This window comes from Pan paniscus, chromosome 11 (assembly GCF_029289425.2).
Source record: "Pan paniscus chromosome 11, NHGRI_mPanPan1-v2.0_pri, whole genome shotgun sequence".
NCBI classification, from domain to species: Eukaryota; Metazoa; Chordata; class Mammalia; order Primates; family Hominidae; genus Pan; species Pan paniscus.
The window spans coordinates 122,473,322-122,495,991 of NC_073260.2; the positions used below are offsets into that span (position 1 = coordinate 122,473,322).

A 22,670-nucleotide genomic window follows, 5' to 3' on the forward strand; every position below is an offset into this window, starting at 1 on the left:
GCTAATTAGTTGTTTACACATGTCTCCCATTAGACTCTATAGATTTTTAGGGCAAAAGTCTGTTTTCTGTATCCCACATCCCTGGCACCATAGTTTGCAGAGAGCTGATGCTCAACAGCTGTAAACCCGTCTTCTTGACCAGACAAGTCTCCTGGTCACCTGTTGTAGCACAAGAAGGCAGCAGACAAAAGGCTGCCCTGGAGATTTGTTTTTGCTGCAGGGACCTTTAAAATTAAGTAGCCAATTAGGCAAAACTTTTTCCTCAGCAGATATTTGAATAAGTTAATATAAATATCATAGTGCTAAGCCATGAAAACAGCTGGGACCCATCTATATTAGATTATTTTCTAAAGAGGAGAATGTAAGGTGGATCATTCAAATCCAAAGGGGACAAAAAACTCTAGAACACCCTAAAGTTCCTTTTTAAGCTTTTAGTTCAACCATCCCTCTCCACATATCTTCACCAGACCTGCTAACAGCAGTCAAGATGACAAGGTCTGTGTCATGAGGCTTTTCACTATCTCCTGGAACAGAGGCCAACAGTCTCTAAAATGGGCGCAATACTAAACATTCTATGCTGTCTGGTCCAGAAGCAAAAATTGAACAACTGTTCTCACCAGAAGGCTGATACTCTTTTCCCCACCATTTTCTAATTTATACTTTAAAAAGTGAAAACCATTCTTCACCTGTGGGGGTGCAAAAACAAGTGGCAGGTCAGACCGAGCCCGCGAGTAGTAGATTGCTGACCCTTGTCCAAGAAGATGCTGACAAAACCACAAAAATACTAATTGCAGGGGGCAGCAGAATATGAATAGAACAGGTGAGGAAGCAGGGCACATGGACAACATAGGAACAAGGGCAGACATTACAGAATCCTTGGGAATTTGCTGCAGTTAAGTTTTGTTTGGTGGTGGTAGCAGTGATGTGTGTTTGTGTGTTTCAGATCACCCATCTAATTGGAAGGTCACAAAAGCTAATATTTCTAGGCTGGAGAAGTTTAACGAAATGTAAGCTTGAGTCTCTAAGCCAAAATGTGGGGGGGAATATTGTGACCAAGAAGTGCTGTAATTATTGGATGGATTCCTCGGTACTTCTGAAGTCTCAGTTAGGTGGTCTGAAACTTCATCACACTGCCTTAGGTCTGATAACACTTGAAGCTAAGAGCCTGGTCTGAGAAGAGGGTCTGCAAGCTAAATGTGGTTGACCATTCCGTAATAGCAACACAGCTGCAGCTCCGTGGGTAAAAAACACAAGTACCAACCCGTGTTTCTAATCAACAGTTTGGAAATGAGAGTCTTGGCAACCTGGTGGGATTTTTTTTGTTCATTCCACAATCATGAGTTCTATCTTTGCTTCTAGGTAGGGTCCTCAATTAGCAACATTAAGGCCTCTATCTGCCAACCTATGTCAAATCCCCTATTTTCACCAATGTGCCTTAATTTTGATTCAACATGATAATGCATACTTATAGAAATTTTTCTTCAATGCATGCTAAAATTAACCTGATACAAAGACCTTCACAATTTTCATTTTGGGGGCTATACAATCTATATGCAAGGGTGCAAGGTAGAAAGAGCTCAAACCCAGTATTCAAACTGAAACCTAAACAGACATGGGTGTGAATGATCCCGGTGGGGTGCTCATGAGCAAGCTAACATTGACTGGTTTCCTTATGTAGAAGATATTTTGAGGATTACTTGAGGTGAGGTATGCAAAGTGCCTAACAGTATTTAGTAGAGTTCTGTACCTTTTAAATGAAAACTCAGATGGATCTTTATCACTATAAAATCACTGATTCCTGAAAAAGAAAAATTTGACCAAACTAATGGTCATGTTCAGTGACAGATGAAAAATCTGGTCAGCTCAGTTTATTCAATCGGGTGGAAGTGAATCTACCTATGGCAGCTAGAAATACTTGCAGAGGCCCGGTGTGAGGAACCTGTTGTAAATTCCACCAGAGAAAATCTGGGATCCTGTGTTTTGCTGCCGAAGCTTTAGTTCACATGTAGTTAAGACGGGACTATTTCATGTTACTGCAATTTACTTTGATTCTAGAGTTCAAAGTTTTTAACAGAGCTAGAGAGAAAGTACGAAAAAAAAATGAGAGGCGGGGTGGGGTGGAACATCATACAGATGTCCCAGAGTTATTTTCCATGTTAAATTAGCATTTCCTGGAAGAGTGGCTTTTAGAATTTATACTGTATACTGTGCCAGTGAAGGTAAACATCTAAGAGTCAGTGGAAATGCTTACCTCTGAAGACAGAACACAAGCAAACTCTCCATTCACCTATAGATCGTCCTCAATACTTAGGTACCCGCAAGGATAATCTAAACATCCAATCACATTGAGCACACCAGGAGGACAGGAGTCACATCACGTCTTCCTTCCTCCCCCTTAGATACCCAGCCTAGCTCAGTGCCTGCTGCATAACAGACACTCACTCAATAAATGTTTGTGGAACAAATACTGAATCCATAATGCTAAAAAGGAAAACTGCAGATCTCTCACATCAATATGAATTCTACCTGAGCCTTGGAATGGAACACTTTTATGTATTTATAAAAATACGTAACCATATTTCCTGAAGACTTAGAACTAATATATTCTGTGCTGGTGGCTCCCAATCCTTTTCAAGATCAGGAAATTTTAATAGTCGCTTTAATTTATTCACCTACAGAGAATGGTAAGTACACGCAGTGGCCCAGTGTTGGTGGTTTGGGCCCACCGTTGAGTCTTTAAATCAGTGCTCCTCATCTGTATGAGAATCTATTTCAGAATCTCCTGGGAGCGCTCAAAGGAAGCACCTAGCTCCACTGAGTAAGAAAACTGGGGTGGGGTGGTAGGGAACAGAAAGCAGGCATGCATATTTTTTAAAAGCTCCCTTAGAATTCTAATGTACTCCTGAATGTGATTTCCTGCCAAAAGTGACGCTATATGGCACTGCCACTCAATCTTCGCAACCCAGTGAGATAGTGTTACTGTTGAGAAAACCAGGGCTCAACGAGGAGCCTAGGAAAAGCTGATGTAGAATTCATACTCCTACGTGAGAGTTGCCATTTTCTTTTTGCTTTTTTTTTTTTTTTTTTTGAGACACGGTCTTGCTTTGTCGCCCGGGCTGGAGAGCAGTGGTACGATCATGGCTCACTACAGCCTCTGCCTCCCAGACTCAAACAATTCTCCCACCTCAGCCTGCTGAGGAACTTGGGACTACAGGTATAAGTGCCACTGTGCCCAGCTAATTTCTGTATTTTTTTGTAGAGACAGGGTTTCACCATGTTGCCCAGGCTGGTCTCAAATTCCTGGGCTCAAAGCAATCCTCCTGCCTCAACCTCCCAAAGTCCTGGGATTACAGGCATGAGCCACCACACCTGGTCTTCATTTTTACTGTTTTGAATTCAACATTTGCTCCAGTATGAATCAAATCTTGACCAATATCACCCTACCCAATATCCTACAGGCAGATGCCTCACCTCCCAGAGTAACTTAGAAAACCAGTGCCATAAGAGACCCGCTCAATTTAAAAAAAAAAAAAAAAAAAAAATCAAAGTACTGCTTTAAAAGGATAGCCCTGAACTTACCTGGCTAAAAGAGCTTTACAACAATAAATGCTCATTAGAATATATTTTGATGATGACTTTAAACAAAACACAAAATAAAAGGTTAACTACTGTAATACTATTTGGCCTTGGGGAAGTTACTTACCCTGCCTAGGATTCAGTTTCCTTGACTGCAAAGATTCGAATCATATTAACCGTCTGACAGGGTTGTCGTAAAACTGAATGAAAAAATGCCCAAGAGGCTGACACAGATTAAGGGTCCCATAAATGATGGTTGCTATTGTTCTTACTGCTATGATTTTGCAACAGTTTTGATTTATCCCTCATTAAATATACTTTGTTCAATGGCAATCCCAAGAGATGGGATTAAAACTCAGCAGAAACTAAGTTTTTCTACCTCAAACTTCAGCTCTTCAAAGGCATATGTGGGACCTCGCATCTATGCTCTAAGGGAGATAAGAAAACAGCCAGAAGAATTGGCTCCAAGAAAGCAACAGCCCGCTAGTTTAGATATTTGCTCTGTCCTGTAAATGTGAGTAATGAAACTGATCATCTTTTAGTTGCTCTCCAGAGGGAGGCCTGGGCACCTGATCATGGGACATGCAGTGGGACATGCAGACCTGATGAGGATTCCAGTCGCTGTCAAAGATGACCACTGTATCAGCTGCCTGAAGATTTAAGCCCAGGCCACCAGCTCTTGTGCTCAGCAAGAAAATGAAATACTGGGATCCAGGTTCATTGAATTTCTTCAGCAAAGCAGCACGATCTTCAGACTTGGTGGTGCCTGAGGGGATCAGAAAAATTAATTTGCCAATTAACTCTTGTCTGAAAATGGCACAGAACGAGACAAAAAGGCTTGCTTCCTTCGAGAAATATACCCAGACTCCTCCTAACACTGGTGAGGTAATTTCCAGGGCTTTGTACTTCTGGATAAAAAACTTTGAACATTTTGCAATTACAAAAAAAAAAAAAGAAAGAAACAGCTTAAACATTTCTGATGAGGCATCTTCGCAACTTCACAAATTTTACAAAATCCTTACTCTCACCTGAAACAATGAAAACATTTTTTGGATTTATTTCTGTGATTCATAACAACAAATAATTTTAAGAACGCACACACTCCCTCTCTCGCCCTGTCTCTCGCTCTCACACACACACACGTGCACTTAAAACTGTAATAATGGCTTAAAGAAACTTTGCCAATAGGCATTAAAGCAAGGACTTTTTTTATGCCAAGAAAATAGAAAAAAAAGGAAAGTTCTTTTCTACTACTTTACCGTTTGGATTACTACTAAGTATGGTCTGGTTGGTAAAAACATAAATTATGAATGTAATTTTTTTTTGCAAATGGAACAATTTTATCCTTGTTAGCAAGACTTAAAGCCACAATAATCCCCACCCCCCCACAAGAAATCTCTTAGTCTGTTTCTCACGTTATCATCCTGCTCTGTTGAGTTCAAAGCATGCTAAATCAAAACCAACTAAGCAGAGCAGCATGTTAAATACTTGGGGGTGGTTTGCCCCACGGGGTCTGAAGAGGATCCAAAATAGTGAATAAGCAGAGAGTACCAAACCTCAGAGTCTGGTGCTCACTTTTGGGGCATTCTTGCATTTCAGATGAGCCACTCAATCACATATTATGTATGTGTAATGTATTTACCCAGCCATTTCATGAAATGCATTGTGGAAGGGGGGAAAAAAAAAACACCAGTATTCCATCTGAACATATTTCACCAGAAAAGCTTAGATGCTGAATTTTGAAAAAAGGCTTTAGGCTGTTGGGAAATATGTATGCATGTTACATGACAGTCTCTGACCAGCTGCTATTCAAATATTATTCCTACATGCTGTTCATTTTTTAAGGATGAAAACATACCAGCAATTTATTTCAGAGGATTAAAACATTTAAGTGACTATAGCTAATGAAATCAAGTTACTATGAGGGCCAAGTTCTCAAACATAGGGACGATCTGTTTTTCACATTTAATAAAAATAACAAATGCCCTCCTGAAGAGGGAGAAGACAAATCACTTCCCTGCATACAGCAAACAGGGATTAGGAATGAGGGGTCTGGGGGCTCTCACTGAGTCACATGGAGTCACATTCTTTAGACCCAATTTACTGTCTCCATTAGGTTTCGAGTTTAGTGAACTGGTGAGGTCCGACACAATCAACTGTCCGAGTTTAGATTTTGGAGGAGGGGCACTAAACATGCTTTGATGAGTGAGCTTTCAAATGTGGGGCTCTTTTTTCTTTTATTTTCAGAATTGGCTTTCTGAGATCATGGTGAACTATCTGTTCACGATGCTAATGGAAGATATTTCTGCTGTGAAACCTTCTCTGTCATCTTTCCAGCTACAAGAATTTTTTAAAAAATTACATGTATTAATGGTTCACATATTTCTCCTCTGCCTTAAACTGAATGAAAAGCCACAGAAACCAAAAATTTCTTCTAAAATGGGGAAAGAAGAGATCATGGCATCTGTGTTTCTGAAAACTGGGTACAAAACTATACATCTATACTCTCAGGATAGAAGTTCAACAGTTTTGATTAACTGAAAATGAACCAGCTGATAATCACACGGATTAATGAAACCAAACACTTAATCTCATCAGGTCTGCCTGCCCTGCATGCTTCTGGTTTCTTGCTTTTTGTTATTTTTGTTTTCTCTTTTTCCATGAAGCTGAAGGCTGCAGTAGCTGAAGGTCTTGCTGCTGAATGCTCAAACTTGACCTTCACTGGCTACTTTACAGATAACATGCATACGTCACCATGGTAATGGTTACTTCAGTTGTTTTTCAGGAACTTTGGCCAGCTCTGTCCAGTTCAAACCCGTTGACACCACTGGCCCTTAAACTGGGCCTGAGCGCAAGTGCCCAAGAGATGGCCTTTTGATGTTGGAGAGCCAAAAACTCCACCATCAGATCATGCTGACTCTGCCATTTTTTGTATGTATGTCCTAGGAAATGCCATGAACCCTGGCTATGCTTGTGTAGAATGAACCTGTGACTTCATTTTTCCCCACTGCCAATCACCTTTCCCTGTGCCTTACACCACCCCACTTCCTTACCCCATAAATGTCCCTAAACCTTCTCTTCAGGGAGGTAGAGTTGAGGGCCGTTCTTCCATCTTTATGCTTGGTGCCCTTGTGAATAAATCTTTTCTCTTTTGCAAAACCTGTGTCACAGTGATTGATTTACTGCACGTGGGCAGAACACACGTGGATCTGGCCAGTAACATAAGATATAAATACAACCAATGCCTACTGAGATGAAATAACCTTACATGCAAAATAAAGCACTGAAAAACAAAAGGAATATCCAAATAAAATTATTTGGTCAAAGGAGTTTTCAGACCCTATACCAGATACCTCAAGCAAACAGGCCAACCATATATCTGGTGTGTATTTAAACTGTATAGGCCAGGCATGGTGGCTCACACCTGTAATCCCAGCACTTTGGGAGGCCAAGGTGGGCGGATCACCTGAGGTCAGGGGTTCGAGATCAGCCTGGCCAACATGGTAAAACCCCATCTCTACTAAAAATATAAAAGTTAGCTGGGCATGGTGGCACACATCTGTAATCCCAGCTACTTGGGAGGGTGGGGCACAAGAATTGCTTGAACCCAGGAGGCGGAGGTTGCAGTGAGCCGAGATGCACTCCAGCCTGGGGGACAGAGCGAGACTCCGTCTCAATAAAATAAAATAAAATAAAATAAAATAAACTGTATAAATAGCTGGGAACTTGACAAATTATAAAAAACAAAAAAGATTAAGTCATTTTTCATACAAAGCTATGGCATTTCTTATCACAAGGTTTGCAATTTGCTAGAAAACCATTTCTGTCAAAGATTTCCAAGTCAAGATCTTTGCTGATCATCAGCAATCTTTTTAACAAATTTTTTTTAATTTAACAAATTTTTTTTGTTAAATTTAACAAAATTTTTAATATTGTTCAGGGAGATTCAAACTACCATGTAACAGTCTATCCAAAGGCAGACACTCCTTGCAAGTGGCACAAGATTTAACGTGCTCAATACTAACATCAGTTTCATGGTCTTTCAGACTTTCATACATAACCAATTATAAGCATACAATTAATAGGGCAACTGTGTTGAAAATTACAGAATTTACCAGAAGGAACACACTGTCAGACTTTCATGATGACTAATTTTAACTCAGTTTCACCTGCTTTTAGAAAATGTTGTCTTCTGGGATAAAACCTCACCACTTGCTCTCACTCAAAAATCATTTCCAGTAAAAACAAAAACTATATGGAGTATTAGCTAAATCTATTCATGCAACCATAATCTTTGCAGAAAATTTCTGCTTAGCTCTCATCAAGTGATTTTTTTTCCCCTAAAGTCAAAATCTGAGACATCAAATTCAGCAATGAAAATCTGAAGTCATTTTAATAATTGGGTGGTGGGATGGGGGACAGAAGGGGGTTCAGCTGGAAGTGTGTGTACTAACTTATCTGTGTGTATATTGATTGTTTGTCCATTAGTTCTGTCCACCCTTAAAAGGAACAGCTGCTGTTTCTTACGGAAAGGTGCCTTTTCAATTCCATCTGTAACATGTTAGGCAATTTGCTTGTCTGTCTCCTTCCACCTAATGGTAAGGACTCTGAGAGCAGCAACAGTGAATAGTTCATCCATCCTGTATCTCTAGTGCATGGTGGTTTGCAATTAGTCAACTGAAAATTTTAAATAAGTTCAAAATCATTCTTAAAATGTTGTAGCTAGAGAAGAAGCCTGTATTTTCAGAGATGGGGTATACCTCTCTGGATCTGCTAAAACTGAGCTAATTTGGAATCAAAGAGATCCAAGTTAGAACCTGGTTTCACCATATGCCTTTGTTTTCTCATCCTTAAATGGGCATCATAATGGCACACTGGTTGACAGGGATAACGGTAGCTTATTTATTGAGAAAATCAAATTAATAATGCACATGAAATGCTTGGCCCAGAGTCCCACAGAGCCGTGTTCCATACATGTTAGCTGTTGTGACTATTACTAACAAAAGGACAGCAGCCAATAAACTATTAAAGAGAACCTCTCAGGCTGACAAGAAAACATGAAAGCAATTTGTTTCCAGGAAGTCACTTCTTACCAGTTTGATAGATGCAAATATTCCAAAGAAGCAGTCCTCAGAGACCTGAGATTGGAAATGAAATGCCACAAAGTAGCAAGTGATAGTTACGCAGGACACCTGTGTGGGGCTGTCAGTTCAGGGGAAAATACAGCCCCACAACCCCACAGCCCCTCACTTGAGCAGCAGGTAAAGGACAGTTTGTCTTTTGAAAGAAGAGTGCTGAATTTTCCACTTTCCGGAGGCAGGGATCCAGTCAAAGGAGAAGAGACAATAAAGGAAATTTGCCAACAGAGAAAAACTGTGCCTAATAGGACTGTATTTGTGAACTAAAAATTGACATTTACGTAACCATTCATTCGTTACGTAATTTGGAGGGGAGAGGTAAAGGGGTTTAAATAATCAAGTTTCATGCCTGTAATCCCAGCACTCTGGGAGGCCGAGGCAGGTGGATCACTTGAGGTCAGGAGTTCAAGACCAGCCTGGGCAACATGTTGAAACCCCATCTTTACTAAAAAATACAAAAAAAAAAAAAAATTAGCCGGGCATGGTGGCACATGCCTGTAATCCCAGCTACTCGGGAGGCTGAGGCAGGAGAATCACCTGAACCCGGGTGGCAGAAGTTGCAGTAAGCTGAGATCATGCCACTGCATTCCAGCCTGGGTGACAGAGTGAGACTCTGTCTCAATAAAAACAAAATAAAATAAAAAAAAAAAATCAAGTTTGTCAAATGGTATAATTAATTTGAAAATTAATTAATAATACCCTAAGAGGCAGACCATAAAGAGAATTCACCTAAAACCTTAAGTCAGAGAACATACGGCAAGTCTGAGTTTGGTATCTATCCAATTACGTTCAATTAAGGGAAAAAGGGAAACAAAATGTTGGATTGAAAATAAAGTCTTTTAATGAAACATAAACCTTAAGTTTCCCATTTAACAATGGTAATACTGCATTAGATAAATACTGGTATTAGCAGTATCCTCTTTTCTACCCAGGGATTAAATAGCATCCTGACTGTAAATTAACTTCTATTCCTACTTACCACTCTTTGAATGCCATATTTATGCCCTTCCATTGTGTATAAATGCTGATACTTTCAACCTCTAATATATTATGGCTGATATCCAAATCGTAAAATAATTTAGGGATTATCCCTAAAATCATATTTGCTTCCATTAATATTTTTTCTTACTAATTTTTAGGACATGGTATTTAAATTTCACTCTTAAAACCAGGCAAATATTTTACATAGCTTGCAAAATCCAGGAAACAATAAAGTCATGTCTCTTAAGAATATAACATGTGGATACGTCTTATTTAGGAAGAGGGGGGCTTTAATGATAAATATAATCTTAAATGAATGATTGTATTGTTACAAAGAAAAGTGACATAGCCTTTATCCCCTTAAAATATGCCTTAACTGAAAAAGTTAAAGGTGTGTCAATGTATTCTATATCTTTGGCACATAGGTAACAATTTTAAGAGCAAGGAAGATTTTAAAATTTTAATTTACTTTAATTTTATTTTATTTAGGTACTCATAAGTGACTCTAAACTCATTTGTGTTGGTTTATTTGTGGGCTATGCAGCTGCACAAATGAGGTCAGCTTATTTAAAGCTTAAGGATGCAAAAAATTGCTATCTAGAAAAACTGCTCCCAATGCTTCTAGTCAATTCTTCAATTTTACCCCTTCTTTTTGGCTGAGATTGGATCTAAGTGCCCATTATCCCTTCATTTTCAGTAGTATGGCTTCTGAGCCTAATGCCTTATGCACTTACCATCAAGGCGTAGGTAAAGGAAGTTCCGAAAAGCAAAATAATCCTCCATGATGGTCATGAGAGATGTCATCTGGCAGAAAAGCAGCACTCGGTGATTAGTCGCTCTCAATTTTGGCAGAATACGATCAAGTAGCTCAAACTTTCCTGAGGCCCGATACAGTTCAGCCCTGAACCCAAAAAAATGCAAAAACAAGAAGACAGTATTACTTCTGTCTTCTTGAAAAATCCAGCATTGCTTTGCTTTTCATATAGTCCTTTGTACACTGTAAACATTCAATAAGTAACTGTGAAATGAATGAATGAATGAATGAATGAATATGAACTCCAAAGCAATGAGAATATTTAGCAGAAAAAGAAAATATATTCATATAAAACCCATGAAAAGTGCATTGCATATACTAGGTATGATGACAGGTTCTAGAAAGAAAAGGAACCACTTTCATGTTCTTAATACTTTCAATCTTTCTCTCAACTTATTCTTTCTCCTCGCCCTCTCTCTCTCTCTCTCTCTGTCTCTCACACACACACGTACACACACACGTATATGCCATGTTTCTGTAAATTTCTCCTTATTCAGTATATAACTTTTTAAATTTTTAATTCAGGGCACTTAAGATTCATCTAAATACTTATTGATCACCTACTATGTACCAAGCACAGTGCTAGCCATATATATAATAATAAGCAAAACAGAGTCTCATTTTACTAAATGGATAATTACAAATTGTAATAAATACTATTAAAATAACAAGTTCCAGTGAGAAAACTCACAGCAACATGTGATGCCTTCTTTAGAATGGAGCAGAGTTTGGCAACCTTTGGCCCAGTCTGCTGTCTGTTTTTACAAACAAGGTTTTATCAGAACACAGCCACACTCACTCATCTCTATTGTCTGGCTGCTTTCATGCTACAGAGGCTACGCTGAGCAGGTGTGGCAGACACTTTATGGCCCACAAAGCTGAAAATATTTACAATCTGGATCTTTACAGAAAAAGTTTGCCAACCACTGGTTTAGAGTGTCAGAGGTGACCTCCCTGAAGAGATAACATTTTAGCTAAAACCTGAAATAATGAGTAAAAAGGCATCCAGGTGAAGAATGGGGGCACTGGGGTGGAGAGGAGGAGACTCCAGGGAGAGGAAAGAGCATGCATAAAGGTCCTGAGGGGTAAAGGAGACAGAAGGATTTGAGAAATTAAAAAAAAACAAAACAAAACAGTGAGCATGGCTTCAACAGAAGTGAGGAGAGAATACTGGGAGATGAAGACAGAGAGGTGGAGGATGGGACTAGGAACAGACCGTGCGGGGCTCTATGAGCTACACTCAACGTTTTCATTTTCAGTGCAACGAAAAGTCATCAGTGGGTTTTAGGCAGGGGAGCGATGAGGTCTGGCGTGCCTTTTTATAAGATCACTATGGACGCCATGTAAGAATGGCCTGGGGTAGGACACGAGTCTTGGATTACTATACAAGTACAAGTCAAACACACGTTGGGAGTATGAGATGCAGAAGACGCTGTGATATGGAGAAAGGCTAAAGCAGGGCCTTTTCCCTCTACAGTTCACCCATTTTTTTCTTTTATCAACAGGGCTGTGTTATACAATTAAAACTGAATTGTAGGTGATACTGTTTGGAAAACTCGCCAGGGCACATGTAATCTATGGTACTGAAACGTCTCATCTGGTAGTTGATTTTATGACACAGGATACGTTATTTCTAACAGACACATTTTCAAATGTATGTCTTCCGGACATTCATGCTCCACTCCGAGAACTGTTCTCCAAATACCCTACAGCTGTGTTTTCACCATGCAACCCTGGCCAAGCTGATGGGAGCAGGAGTAACCACAGAACCCACAGAAGAGAGAGGCAAGGAGAGGTGGGGAAAGCTTAGCAGCACTGCTTCAGGATAGGCTATAGTTCCCGGTTCTTAGCCCAGTGAAACTGTCTGCCCTTGGGATCCAAAAATGATGACTACATCCTAATAATAAATTTTTCAAATTTGCAACACACACACACACACACACACACACACACACACACACACTTTCTGTTAATGCAGTGTTCATTTTTGTTGCTGCAAGTCAAGATTCTCTTTAACATCCATTGCTAATGAAAAACATTTCTTACACAGACCACACTCTAACAAATGACTATAAAACTGTAAACATTTACAGCAGATGAGAGATTTCTTCTCATGTACATTAATGTCAAATGTCAATGTGAAATTTAATAAGATAAATTCTCTTCAAGCCCAAGCTATACTTTTGGTTATAAATAACAAACCTTTGAAGCTTCAACAACATTTTTAGAACACTAGGATACTATTAAGTCTATTAAATAAGATCTATGTCCTTTGAATAGCCACTTGCTTAAGGCAAGTAATAATTTATGCCAGTAAAGTAAAAGAGAATGCTGATACCGTTTTGGTTAACTTCTCCACTGAAGAGCACTTAGAGGGCTGGAAGTAAGTATTTGCACAAGAGGAAACACTGTAGAGAGGAGGAGTTTATGTAAGGCCAACAACATTTTTTTTTAAAGAAAAAAAAAATTTGAGATTTACCCATTGATGACCCCATTTGAATAGCCTAGGTGTTCAGCAAAGGATTCCTTTAAAAGAGAGAGATAGAAAGAACGATTTTAAAAAATGTAATTATTAACTTAATGATTACTCTTTTAGTGAGGTTATCCTACCTATTTCTATAGTTAAAATAATTAATGAATAAGCAAAAAACTTACATACATAATGAACCAGAAATTCAGTATATTGCATGCAGACTTTTGTTCCACCAGAAAACTATCCTGTGAGTTTCTTCTAGTCTCTAGACTCTCAGATAACAGGGTTACTTTACCCATCACACAGTCACTGAGCACCCACTGGCCCATAGCGGAGCCAATAGTTATTTCTGGAGATCCACCCTCTAGGGTGGATCTGAACTCAAGGAATACAGAGTCTAGACTAGAAGAGCACAAAAACAAGCAAATCAGAATTAATATGTATATATAAATATATGTGATAGGGTTTGGCTGTGTCCCTACTCAAATCTCATCTTGAATTGTAGCTCCTATAATTCCCAGGTGTTGTGGGTGGGACCCTGGGGGAGACAACTGAATCATGAGGAAGGTTTCCCGCATGCCGTTCTCATGGTTGTGAATAAGTCTCACGCGATCTCGTGGCTTTGTAAGGGGTTTCCCTTTTCACTTGGCTCACATTCTCTCTTGTATGCCACCATGTAAGACGTTCCTTTCACCTTCTGCCATGATTGTGAGGCCTCCCCAGCCATGTGGAACTGTGAGTCCATTAAACGTCTTTTTCTTTACAAATTACCCAGTCTCAGGTATGTCTTTATCAGCAGCATGAAACTGGACTAATACAATATGTATTGTGGAAAAATTTAGCAATAAAAATAATTGTGATTATATAATATATTATAATTCTTAGTTGGGTGAAATCTTTTCTTTTTTTTTTTGAGACAGAGTCTCACTCTGTTGCCCAGGCTGGAGTGCAGTGGCGCAGTCTCAGCTCATTGCAAACCTCTGCCTCCCAGGTTCAAGCGATTCTCCTGCCTCAGACTCCTGAATAGCTGGGACTACAGCATGTGCCACTATGCCTGGCTAATTTTCTGTATTTTTAGTAGAAACAGGGTTTCGCCACATTGGCCAGGCTGGTCTTGAACTCTTTACCTCAAGTGACCTGCTTGCCTTTTCCTCCCAAAGTGCTAGGCTTACTGGATGAGCCACCACACCTGGCCAGTTAGGTGAAATCCTAATGTCTCTTCTATACTGTGCTTTCCTCTATTACAAATAAGGTCCTAGGTGTACAGCACCCCTCCAGTGTCCAGCTTCTGTTTTCAGAATACAGAATGTAATCACACAACTCCGTCCTTTCTGATTCACAGAAAGAAATACTGTTTTCCACGCATTTCTCCATTCTGACTTTATGAGAAATGACTGTTCTCCATGCATTTCTCCATTCTGACTTTATGGGAATGGCAACCATCTGTGGGAATGGAGAGCAGGTTACACCTTCACATCAGCCACCGGCTGTCTCCCTTTTCTGCTTTCCCTCCTCCCTGGATCCCTGCAGCTTTTCCTCCAAGGGGACCAGATCTTTCCCTCTGGGCTCAACAGTACTCTCAAATATGCTCATGATCTATGGTAGGCTCCAGCCCTGTGGCAAAATTAACAGGATGGACTGTGGCCAATACCTCAACTCCATCCCCTAGAACCAAGCCCATGGTCTCCATTAGGCTCCATCCCTGTCTCCAAGCAGGATTGTCAAAACCAAAGAGAGGGGTCAATGGATGCTGTTGGAGATTAGGTAACAGCATCATGTTAAAAATACTGTTTCCATTTCTTGAGTTTAAGGTCCCCAGGGAGGCAGTGAGACCCATTTTGAGGCTCAGCATCTGGCAGGATTTAGTATGAACAAAGGGTGTGTGGCAAACGAAACACAACAAAGGCAAATTCACACACCATCTCTGTTCCATAGTTGTCAATAGATTTGCCAATAACTGTGGATCTCTTGTTTCTAGGAAAAAAAAATTGCAAATCAGAGTCTGCCTTTCTACCAACTGCTACTTAAAATGTCAACAGGTAGGTACTGAAGGGCATGCACCTTAAACTTCGCTTCCTTCATGATTCCCCCTCCTCCTCTATCCTTTCCCACCCTCCAAACTGAAGCTGGAGGACAGAAGGCATCATCTCCCTTCCTTCCCTACTTAGCCCAGCATGGCTCAAGGGGTCATTTCTTTTATGATAACCAAAACGAAGTAAGATTGATGCTTAATCTTCAAAATTCCTAAGTCCCCAAAGGCCCCCATAGATTACCATACGTGTCTTAAAATTGTTTTCAGAAAAAATGGGACAGTGGGTAACAGGTTAAACTAACAAAATCCCAGACAGTTTCATCATTCGACTTTTTTCCCAGCTCCTCTGAACCCAACATACACCCACCACCAATTCATGGGTACCTTAAATCTGACATAACATGCCATCAGTTTACAAGATGCTTCACATGTTATTGTTTAAAAGCTGGTCCTCCTGCCAGTATTATAATCTATTATTACCCCTGTTTACAAATCAAGCACATTACAACATGAAGAATCTGAGGGACTTACCCCAGTTCACAGTTACAAAGTGACCTGGTGGATATGAACTCATTATTGGCCATTGCATTCCCCTTCAACAATATATGTAAATAACTGTGACTTTTTTTTTTTTTTTTTTGAGACCGAGTTTCGCTGTTGTCACTCAGGCTGGAGTACAACGGCGCGATCTCAGCTCACTGCAACCTCCACCTCCCGGGTTCAAGCAATTCTCTTTCCTAAGCCTCCTGAATAGCTAGGATTACAGGTGCCTGCAACGACACCCAGCTAATTTTTGTAGTTTTGTAATTTTGTAGTTTTAGACGGGGTTTCACCATGTTGGCCAGGCTGGTCTCGAACTCCTGCCTCGGCCTCCCAAATTACAGGGGTGAGCCACTGCACCCAGCCATGAGATTTTTAAAGTGTTGTTGCTGTTGTCATTTTACTCCAGTATGTAGGTACTTTCCTCTGTGTCGATGGATATTCTCCTCTACGCCCACACACTCTCTCCTATGTCTATGGGTACACTTCCCAGTGTCTATGGATACTTTCTCCTATGGACTCCTTGAATAGCAGTGTCAGAAATCTTTCCAATTATCCAGCACAGCTAGCAAAGAACTCTGACATGTGGATATGGTGTGCAATGAATACTCTGACCTGACATGTACAACTGCCAAAAATAAGGGACAAAAAAGAATATTCGAAAAGAAGAGTGCTCCAAGTCCATTTTTATACTGCGATTAAGTTTTAACTTTCCAGAAGTTTCTATGTATTTTTTAAAATAAATTGGTGCAGACACTGGAGCCCTGCAGTGATGTTCTCTATGTCTCCTGCCCATTTTGCAGTAGCAAGTAGGCACTACCCTGGCAAATAATTGCCACCAGGACCATTTGCCTCAGCAGCAGCAATGACAAATGGGGAATACAATTGTGGCTCCTTTTCATTCCTGCTCCAGTCAATTGTGCCGACTGGGGTGAAACACTGTCAATTTAGGAAACTTATGCACATGGAGTGAACATGGCAGAAAATGTCCTCTCCCTGCAAAATAGCTTTCTAGAGACCTGAGCATCAGGATGAAAGCCTGGATTTACATCATCATGACAGAAACAAGAAAGGAAAAATATAAATCAAAGTAACAGACTAAAGCCAGTGTCTTTTACAAAGAAAATATGTAAAGAAAATCTTTCTCTTTAGAAGTCATAAATACATTATTTTAATATTTTTCACAGGATTCTTTTGAAGAAGCTGAATGTATTTATCATTATCTTCAATTTCAGAGCACCCAGTATAACAAGGTAATTCACAGTACTTACCCAAACCCACACAAGTGAGCCACTGCTTATAGCATTTTCTCTCCACTTTAAACTCTTGGTTATAAAATTCCAGATGCTCAAATGCTTGGTGCCAATGAGAACCCATAACCAGAATACTCATGTTTGTTAATTCTGCTTGTCGAGCTATCAGATCATGTCATCTCAACTTCCACCAACATGTTTTAAATCTATTTTGGTTTTTTTTTTCTGTTTGTTTGTTTTTTTTAACTAGCATTAGTATGATTAGCACAATCAGGCTCAAAACACACAATACAGACTTACCTCAATGTGCTGAAACATATATGGGTGGTTGCAGATTTTTCTCAACTGCATAATAGTGTTCATAAGTGTCTTAGCACCTCCTTTCCCCTAAGAATCAGTGGAAAGGGAAAAATAGAATTAATTATTAACTGGTCAGACATTTCAGATCCTTCACACTGGGCTTCTTATACAAAGGACAAAGGACCATAGGTTTTTTCAGTCACCTACACACCTTGTGGTTCAAAGCTTCTTTAATTATATAGCAGTTCCTGAGTTAGACATAATGTCTTTCTTGTGATTAACTTATGCTACAAAAAAAGTGAACCTTGAAGGATGATGTCCAGTCGATGGCTTTGCGACATGACTGTCTATTCCGTAGGACTCCGGAACACAGAAGCACAGAACAGATGCCCAGGGAGTGAAACTGGATTTTAAAACCTTCTAAAATGCCACCCCACACTTAGGCAGAATATATTTGCTGCAAAATTGACATAAGCAGAGCTAACTATTTTGGTAATATGAACATATTCCTTCTTTCTTCCTGCCCCAATGCAGCTAAGAGGTGAAGAGATTATCTTTGGCAGCTATAATAGCTCAAAGGAGGTCCAGTGATTTACTTTAACAAATCAGCATTAGCAGGGATGCTTCCTGTGAATATTCAATGTCACAGCCATGAGAAGACATACCACAGCACCTGGAGTTGCATCATCTTTCGCAACGTACCTTCTTATCTTTCTCAGAACCATCTGTGAGAAGGATCCCCTTGGCTTGCATATGGCGATACAGAATCTTCTGCAGAGCTGACATGTCACACTTGATCACATATTCCACCTGCAGAAAAGAGAACAGTAAGTAGGCAAGAGCAGGAAGGAGAAGGCGCCTGTTCTAAGAAGTCTGCTGAGTCAGTGTCACTCCTGGAAGCACAAAGGTGTCTCTCTTTCTCTTTCTTGGATTCACGGGGTGCGGGGTGAGATGGGGGTGTCAGAAGAGACCAGAGTCATCATTGTTAAAGGTGCCATTATGATGGGGGGCCCTTCTAAAGGTTATATGTAATTGATGCTAGGGTCATGTTTTCTGAAATTTCTTGACTTGGTTCCAAATTTGAGAGAGAGAATGGCTTACAAACTGTTTAAATTCAAAAATGTTCAATATGGGATATTTTTAGCATTTCCTTCACTTCCCAATTATACTTCCTTTCCTATGAGCAGAACGGTTTTAGGAAAAGCAGTGACTGGCAAATATCCTGTGATTTTCTTTGTGAAACATTTTTAAATGGTCACATGTGGTATCTCTAATACTAGTCTTAAAGTGAGATTTATAACATCCCTAGGGTGACTACCATTACCTTCTACTCTTGAGAAATGGCAGGATACAACATAGTAAGAACAGGTGGAAGAGAGAAATTAATCCACAATTGGACACTACTTTATGGTCATCTAAAGGAGGACAAGGCCCCCTATGCTTCCAGTTGAAATACCATCAAAATCCAATTTTAAAAAGTTAAGGGGAATTCACATGCTCATGGTTTATCACACACCTGCATACTTTATCATACTCCTAATACATAAAATCTGCCTTATTTCCTACCATTGTTTTTCTTTATTTAAAAAAGAATCCCAATAATACAAATGTGCAATTCTCATAATAAACATCAGATTAATGCCTAGAAATATGCAGAATGTGATTAAAAATAAATCAGCAAGCTGACTAATGTGTAATAAACTGATGTAAAATGATCACATTATTTGCAGCTCTGAGGGCCAGGGAGAAGAGGTCACAGAGAACTTGAATATTCATTCAACTGTTGCTTTAGAAGGAATCTGTCAGACCAAATGGAACCACAATTAATAGTTTCTGGCCACACATTTTGATGCATCAAATGAGATTAGAGAAAAGCCTGCTCTTTTACAGAAAAGGTGAGAAGTGTAAGTAACCCTCCAAAAACATGCTTTAGTTTTTAATGACCTTCTTGGCCAGGTGAAAGAAAAATCTCCAAGATTAATAAATAAGTATGCATTTAATGCAGGCTTTGTGTTTTAGATAACTGATCATGTTGTATGTTTAAAGTACTTCTCCTTTTTTTTTTTTATGAAAATTTTCTATAATTTGGCCAGGTGTGGTGGCTCATGCCTGCAGTCCCAGCACTTTGGGAGGCTGAGGCGGGCAAATCATGAGGTCAGGAGTTCCAGACTAGCCTGACCAACATAATGAAACCCCAGCTCTACTAAAAATACAAAAATTAGCCAGGCATGGTGGTGTGTGCCTGTAATCCCAGCTACTCAGGAGGCTGAGGCAGGAGAATCGCTGGAACCCGGGAGGCGGAGGTTGCAGTGAGCTGAGATCACGCCACTGCACTCCAGCCTGGGTGACGGAGCAAGACTCTGTCTCAAAAAAAAAAAAAAAAAAAAAATTCTAATTTTTTCAGCTGTATTGAGGTATAATTGTATCAAGGTATAATATTTTATAAAGGTATAATATATACAAGTACATATTGTGTATATTTAAGGTATGTCTGTGATATTTTGATATACATCAACATTGTGAAATGATTACCCCAGGCTTCTACTTTTTCAAGAGCTGTTAACTCACAATGACATTTGATAAGGGTAAAGAAAAACGCTGAACAACTTTAGACTTTAACAAGTATAATGGTAAAATGACATCAAGGACTAATATTACTGGGCTCTTTCCATAGAAAAGGCCCCGTGCAAAGTGCTTTCTGTGCCTTCTCTCATTTAACACACAAAAGAGCTCTACTGGGATAGCCACATTTAGCCTTCTCGTTTTATAGATTAGGAATCTGAACACCACAGAGGTTTAGCTACAGGCCCAAAGATATAGCTATTGAATGGCACAGTTAGGATTTGAAATAGAATCCACTCTTTTAAGCTCCACGTTAGGACGACTGAGGAGATTTTCAGGCTTCCTAGCTCTGCCTGAGGTTCACCTTCACCTGCACCTCCCTGCTGGCTTGATCAAACCTTCCTGAATGTGGAAGGCATGGCTGATGCTTGTGCATTTGGGGAAGGCAGATCCAGAATTCAGGAAAGAACACTCAAGCACCTTCCTCTCAGTCAGCCACTGCTAAGGGCTGGAGGTGAAGGAGTTTGGAAAGCAGGAGGCAGGCATGGTGATACCATGGAGACAGGGATGCCAAGCATTCTCAACGAGGTCAAGTCAGCAGAGAGGCAAGCAGCTCTCAAGGACCTGATGGCTGCTCTTAGAAGGCAGAGTCTCTTTCCTCACACAATTAGGGGATTTAATACACGTGATCAAAAATCACATAAGCTTCACAACTATATTTTATGTTTGCTCCCAGAGCCTTCTCAAACAACTCCATGCCACTTGGTTTGTTTGTGTACTTTTCTCCAGGCCTGGGATGTCCTTACTTAGTCTTAAGGCTCCTTTCTAACTCTACTCTACCTTGAGGGCCCTTTTTAAGATCTTTCCCAATCACACTATCAGCCAAAGCCAATTTCCCTTTCATTTCTCTCAAAGAAGTTTGTCAGTAAGCTTCTTTGATAATGGAGAAGAAAAACAAGAAGACATGCTAAAGCTCATTTTCCCAATATATATCTACATATTTATTTATGAATTACTATATGCATGCACTAATATTAATGTCTCAAGATATGAGTTACTTTCAGGGCACGGGTCAATGTTAAAGGAAGTTGATTTATATCCCTATTTAAAGCTGCCAATTTGATGATATCTAATATTTTTGGTCAACTCCAGCCCATGTACCATGATGTGGCTGTTGAAAACCAATACTAGGAATGGGAAAAGAGACAGGATGGCCTTTTTCCCGTTGTTCATCTATGCTTATGTGATTTCAACCTGCACTCCTTTGCAGAATCCCTTTAAGCCCTTCTGGGGACCAGGGGTGTTAGTTTAGTTAAAATCAGATCATACTAAATCTCCTTATCTGGGCACGGGGAAACCCATAATGCCTCACCATTGGCAGAAAGTAAATGAACCAGGCAGCAAGGATGAAAGGACTATCAGATGCTCCCAGTGGTGGAAACCCACTCTCACGCTTCCCCTGGGATAACCTACACAGTGTACTCCCCCAGCACATGACTCGCTTTCAGACACACATGCGTACCTACCACATAAGTACCAGTGTCAATCTGCATGTTAAATATCAGTGAAGATTTTTTAAGAGAAAGATCAATATATATGATTGTTCTAACATCTTTCTCCACCCAATGGATTACTAACAAGCATTTCCCAACACATACACCCATGTGTACATACTGGGTACCCCGTCCTAAACCACCTGAATGCCTGGATCATTCATTCTGATTGGTGGGATGATGCTGCCTTGCATTGCCACACTATTATTCAGTGTGAGTAGCCCTCATGTCCACAGCCAAGTCTGTTGACTTCTCACACCATGCCTCCCATTTCTGGTATATTGTGCCTCCCACCTGGCCTGAGTGCAGTATAACGTACAGAGCAGGCAATCAACAGGTTTGTATCAAGAAAAGGGATGGACTGAACAATTATAAAGCCACCACACTGAATCACAGTGATGAGAGAAGTTTTTATAATAATCGTGCCAACTCCAACTCGGTTGAGTCTGAGTTCATCCCCCAAAAAATGTGATGGCATCTGTTTAGAGCATGCATGTGAAAGCTCCTCAAAATATACTGGTGCTATAGCAAATGAAACTTGTGACTTCTTCACGGGGGTGATTCTCCCAGTAAGTTAGGTTTGTGAGAGCCACTGGAGCTATTTTTGTTTAAATCATATGTAAAACTGAGGTGCTGACCTCATGTATCTGGTAATTATCTCCTAAGCATTCTTATGTTAGTAAATGGCCTTACTGGTCCCTAAAAGTAGGCAAATCAGGTCATTATACTGGCTCAGCATTTCTTCTTATATACCCCTGTAGAAGTATTTGAACTTTGTTCATAGCTTCTGCCTGAATACTATTCTTCATTTATAATTCCCCTTCCTAAAGGATGTTTTACTGGAATAATAAACCTAAACTACATGCGATATATCACCACTTTGTGAACTGAGATTTGTAAACAATATGATTCAATTTATGAAAAGTCTCAGGTTCTAAACGCTATGGCATGAGAGAGGAACAAAGTAATGATTAATTATGCTAAGCATTCCAAAATTTGATATAATGAATACACAAATTGCCAATGTAAGCAAAGCTTTGTTGGTGTTTTTCAAAAATTATATCAGAATCAGGATTGACTTTAGGTAGGTCAACCTCTAGTTAACCTCAGATATTATATACATATTTTAGCATATTTAGACATAAAGAAATACCCAGCCAATTACAAGTATCGTTGGTTCTTGATGATATGAATTAACAAAAGAGTCAGCACAGACAACCTTAAATGTGAGCTAAATAGAAAAATCAATTTTTATTTAGCTTAAGTTGTTCTTATATAATCCCTTTTCTATTTGGCATTCTTTCCCATGCATAAGAAATGGATTTTATGCCAACAGCTTAGCGGTGTTGGTGGTTGGGCGGTGGGTATATTCCCTTGCTCATTAAGTGTTCCATTAGACTAATATTAAAGCTAATTTTCCTATGCGGTTGACCTGCATTTACAAAACT

The 22,670-nt window shown here is 39.8% G+C and overlaps 1 protein-coding gene across 9 annotated transcripts in view; it reads right to left on the bottom strand.

Moving 5' to 3' along the window:
• The window catches only part of SMARCA2 (SWI/SNF related, matrix associated, actin dependent regulator of chromatin, subfamily a, member 2), a 179,626-nt gene that overhangs the window by 78,828 nt on the left and 78,128 nt on the right, over positions 1-22,670 (bottom strand). For all 9 annotated transcript variants that reach the window (XM_063594038.1, XM_057298775.2, XM_063594037.1 and 6 more), the window contains exons 20-24: positions 17,810-17,917; positions 17,108-17,194; positions 12,989-13,035; positions 10,430-10,596; positions 4,179-4,342 (exon numbers count right to left, since the gene is read on the bottom strand). In XM_063594038.1, the coding sequence (XP_063450108.1) occupies positions 4,179-4,342; positions 10,430-10,596; positions 12,989-13,035; positions 17,108-17,194; positions 17,810-17,917 (573 nt within the window). The remainder of the gene's footprint in view (positions 1-4,178; positions 4,343-10,429; positions 10,597-12,988; positions 13,036-17,107; positions 17,195-17,809; positions 17,918-22,670) is intronic.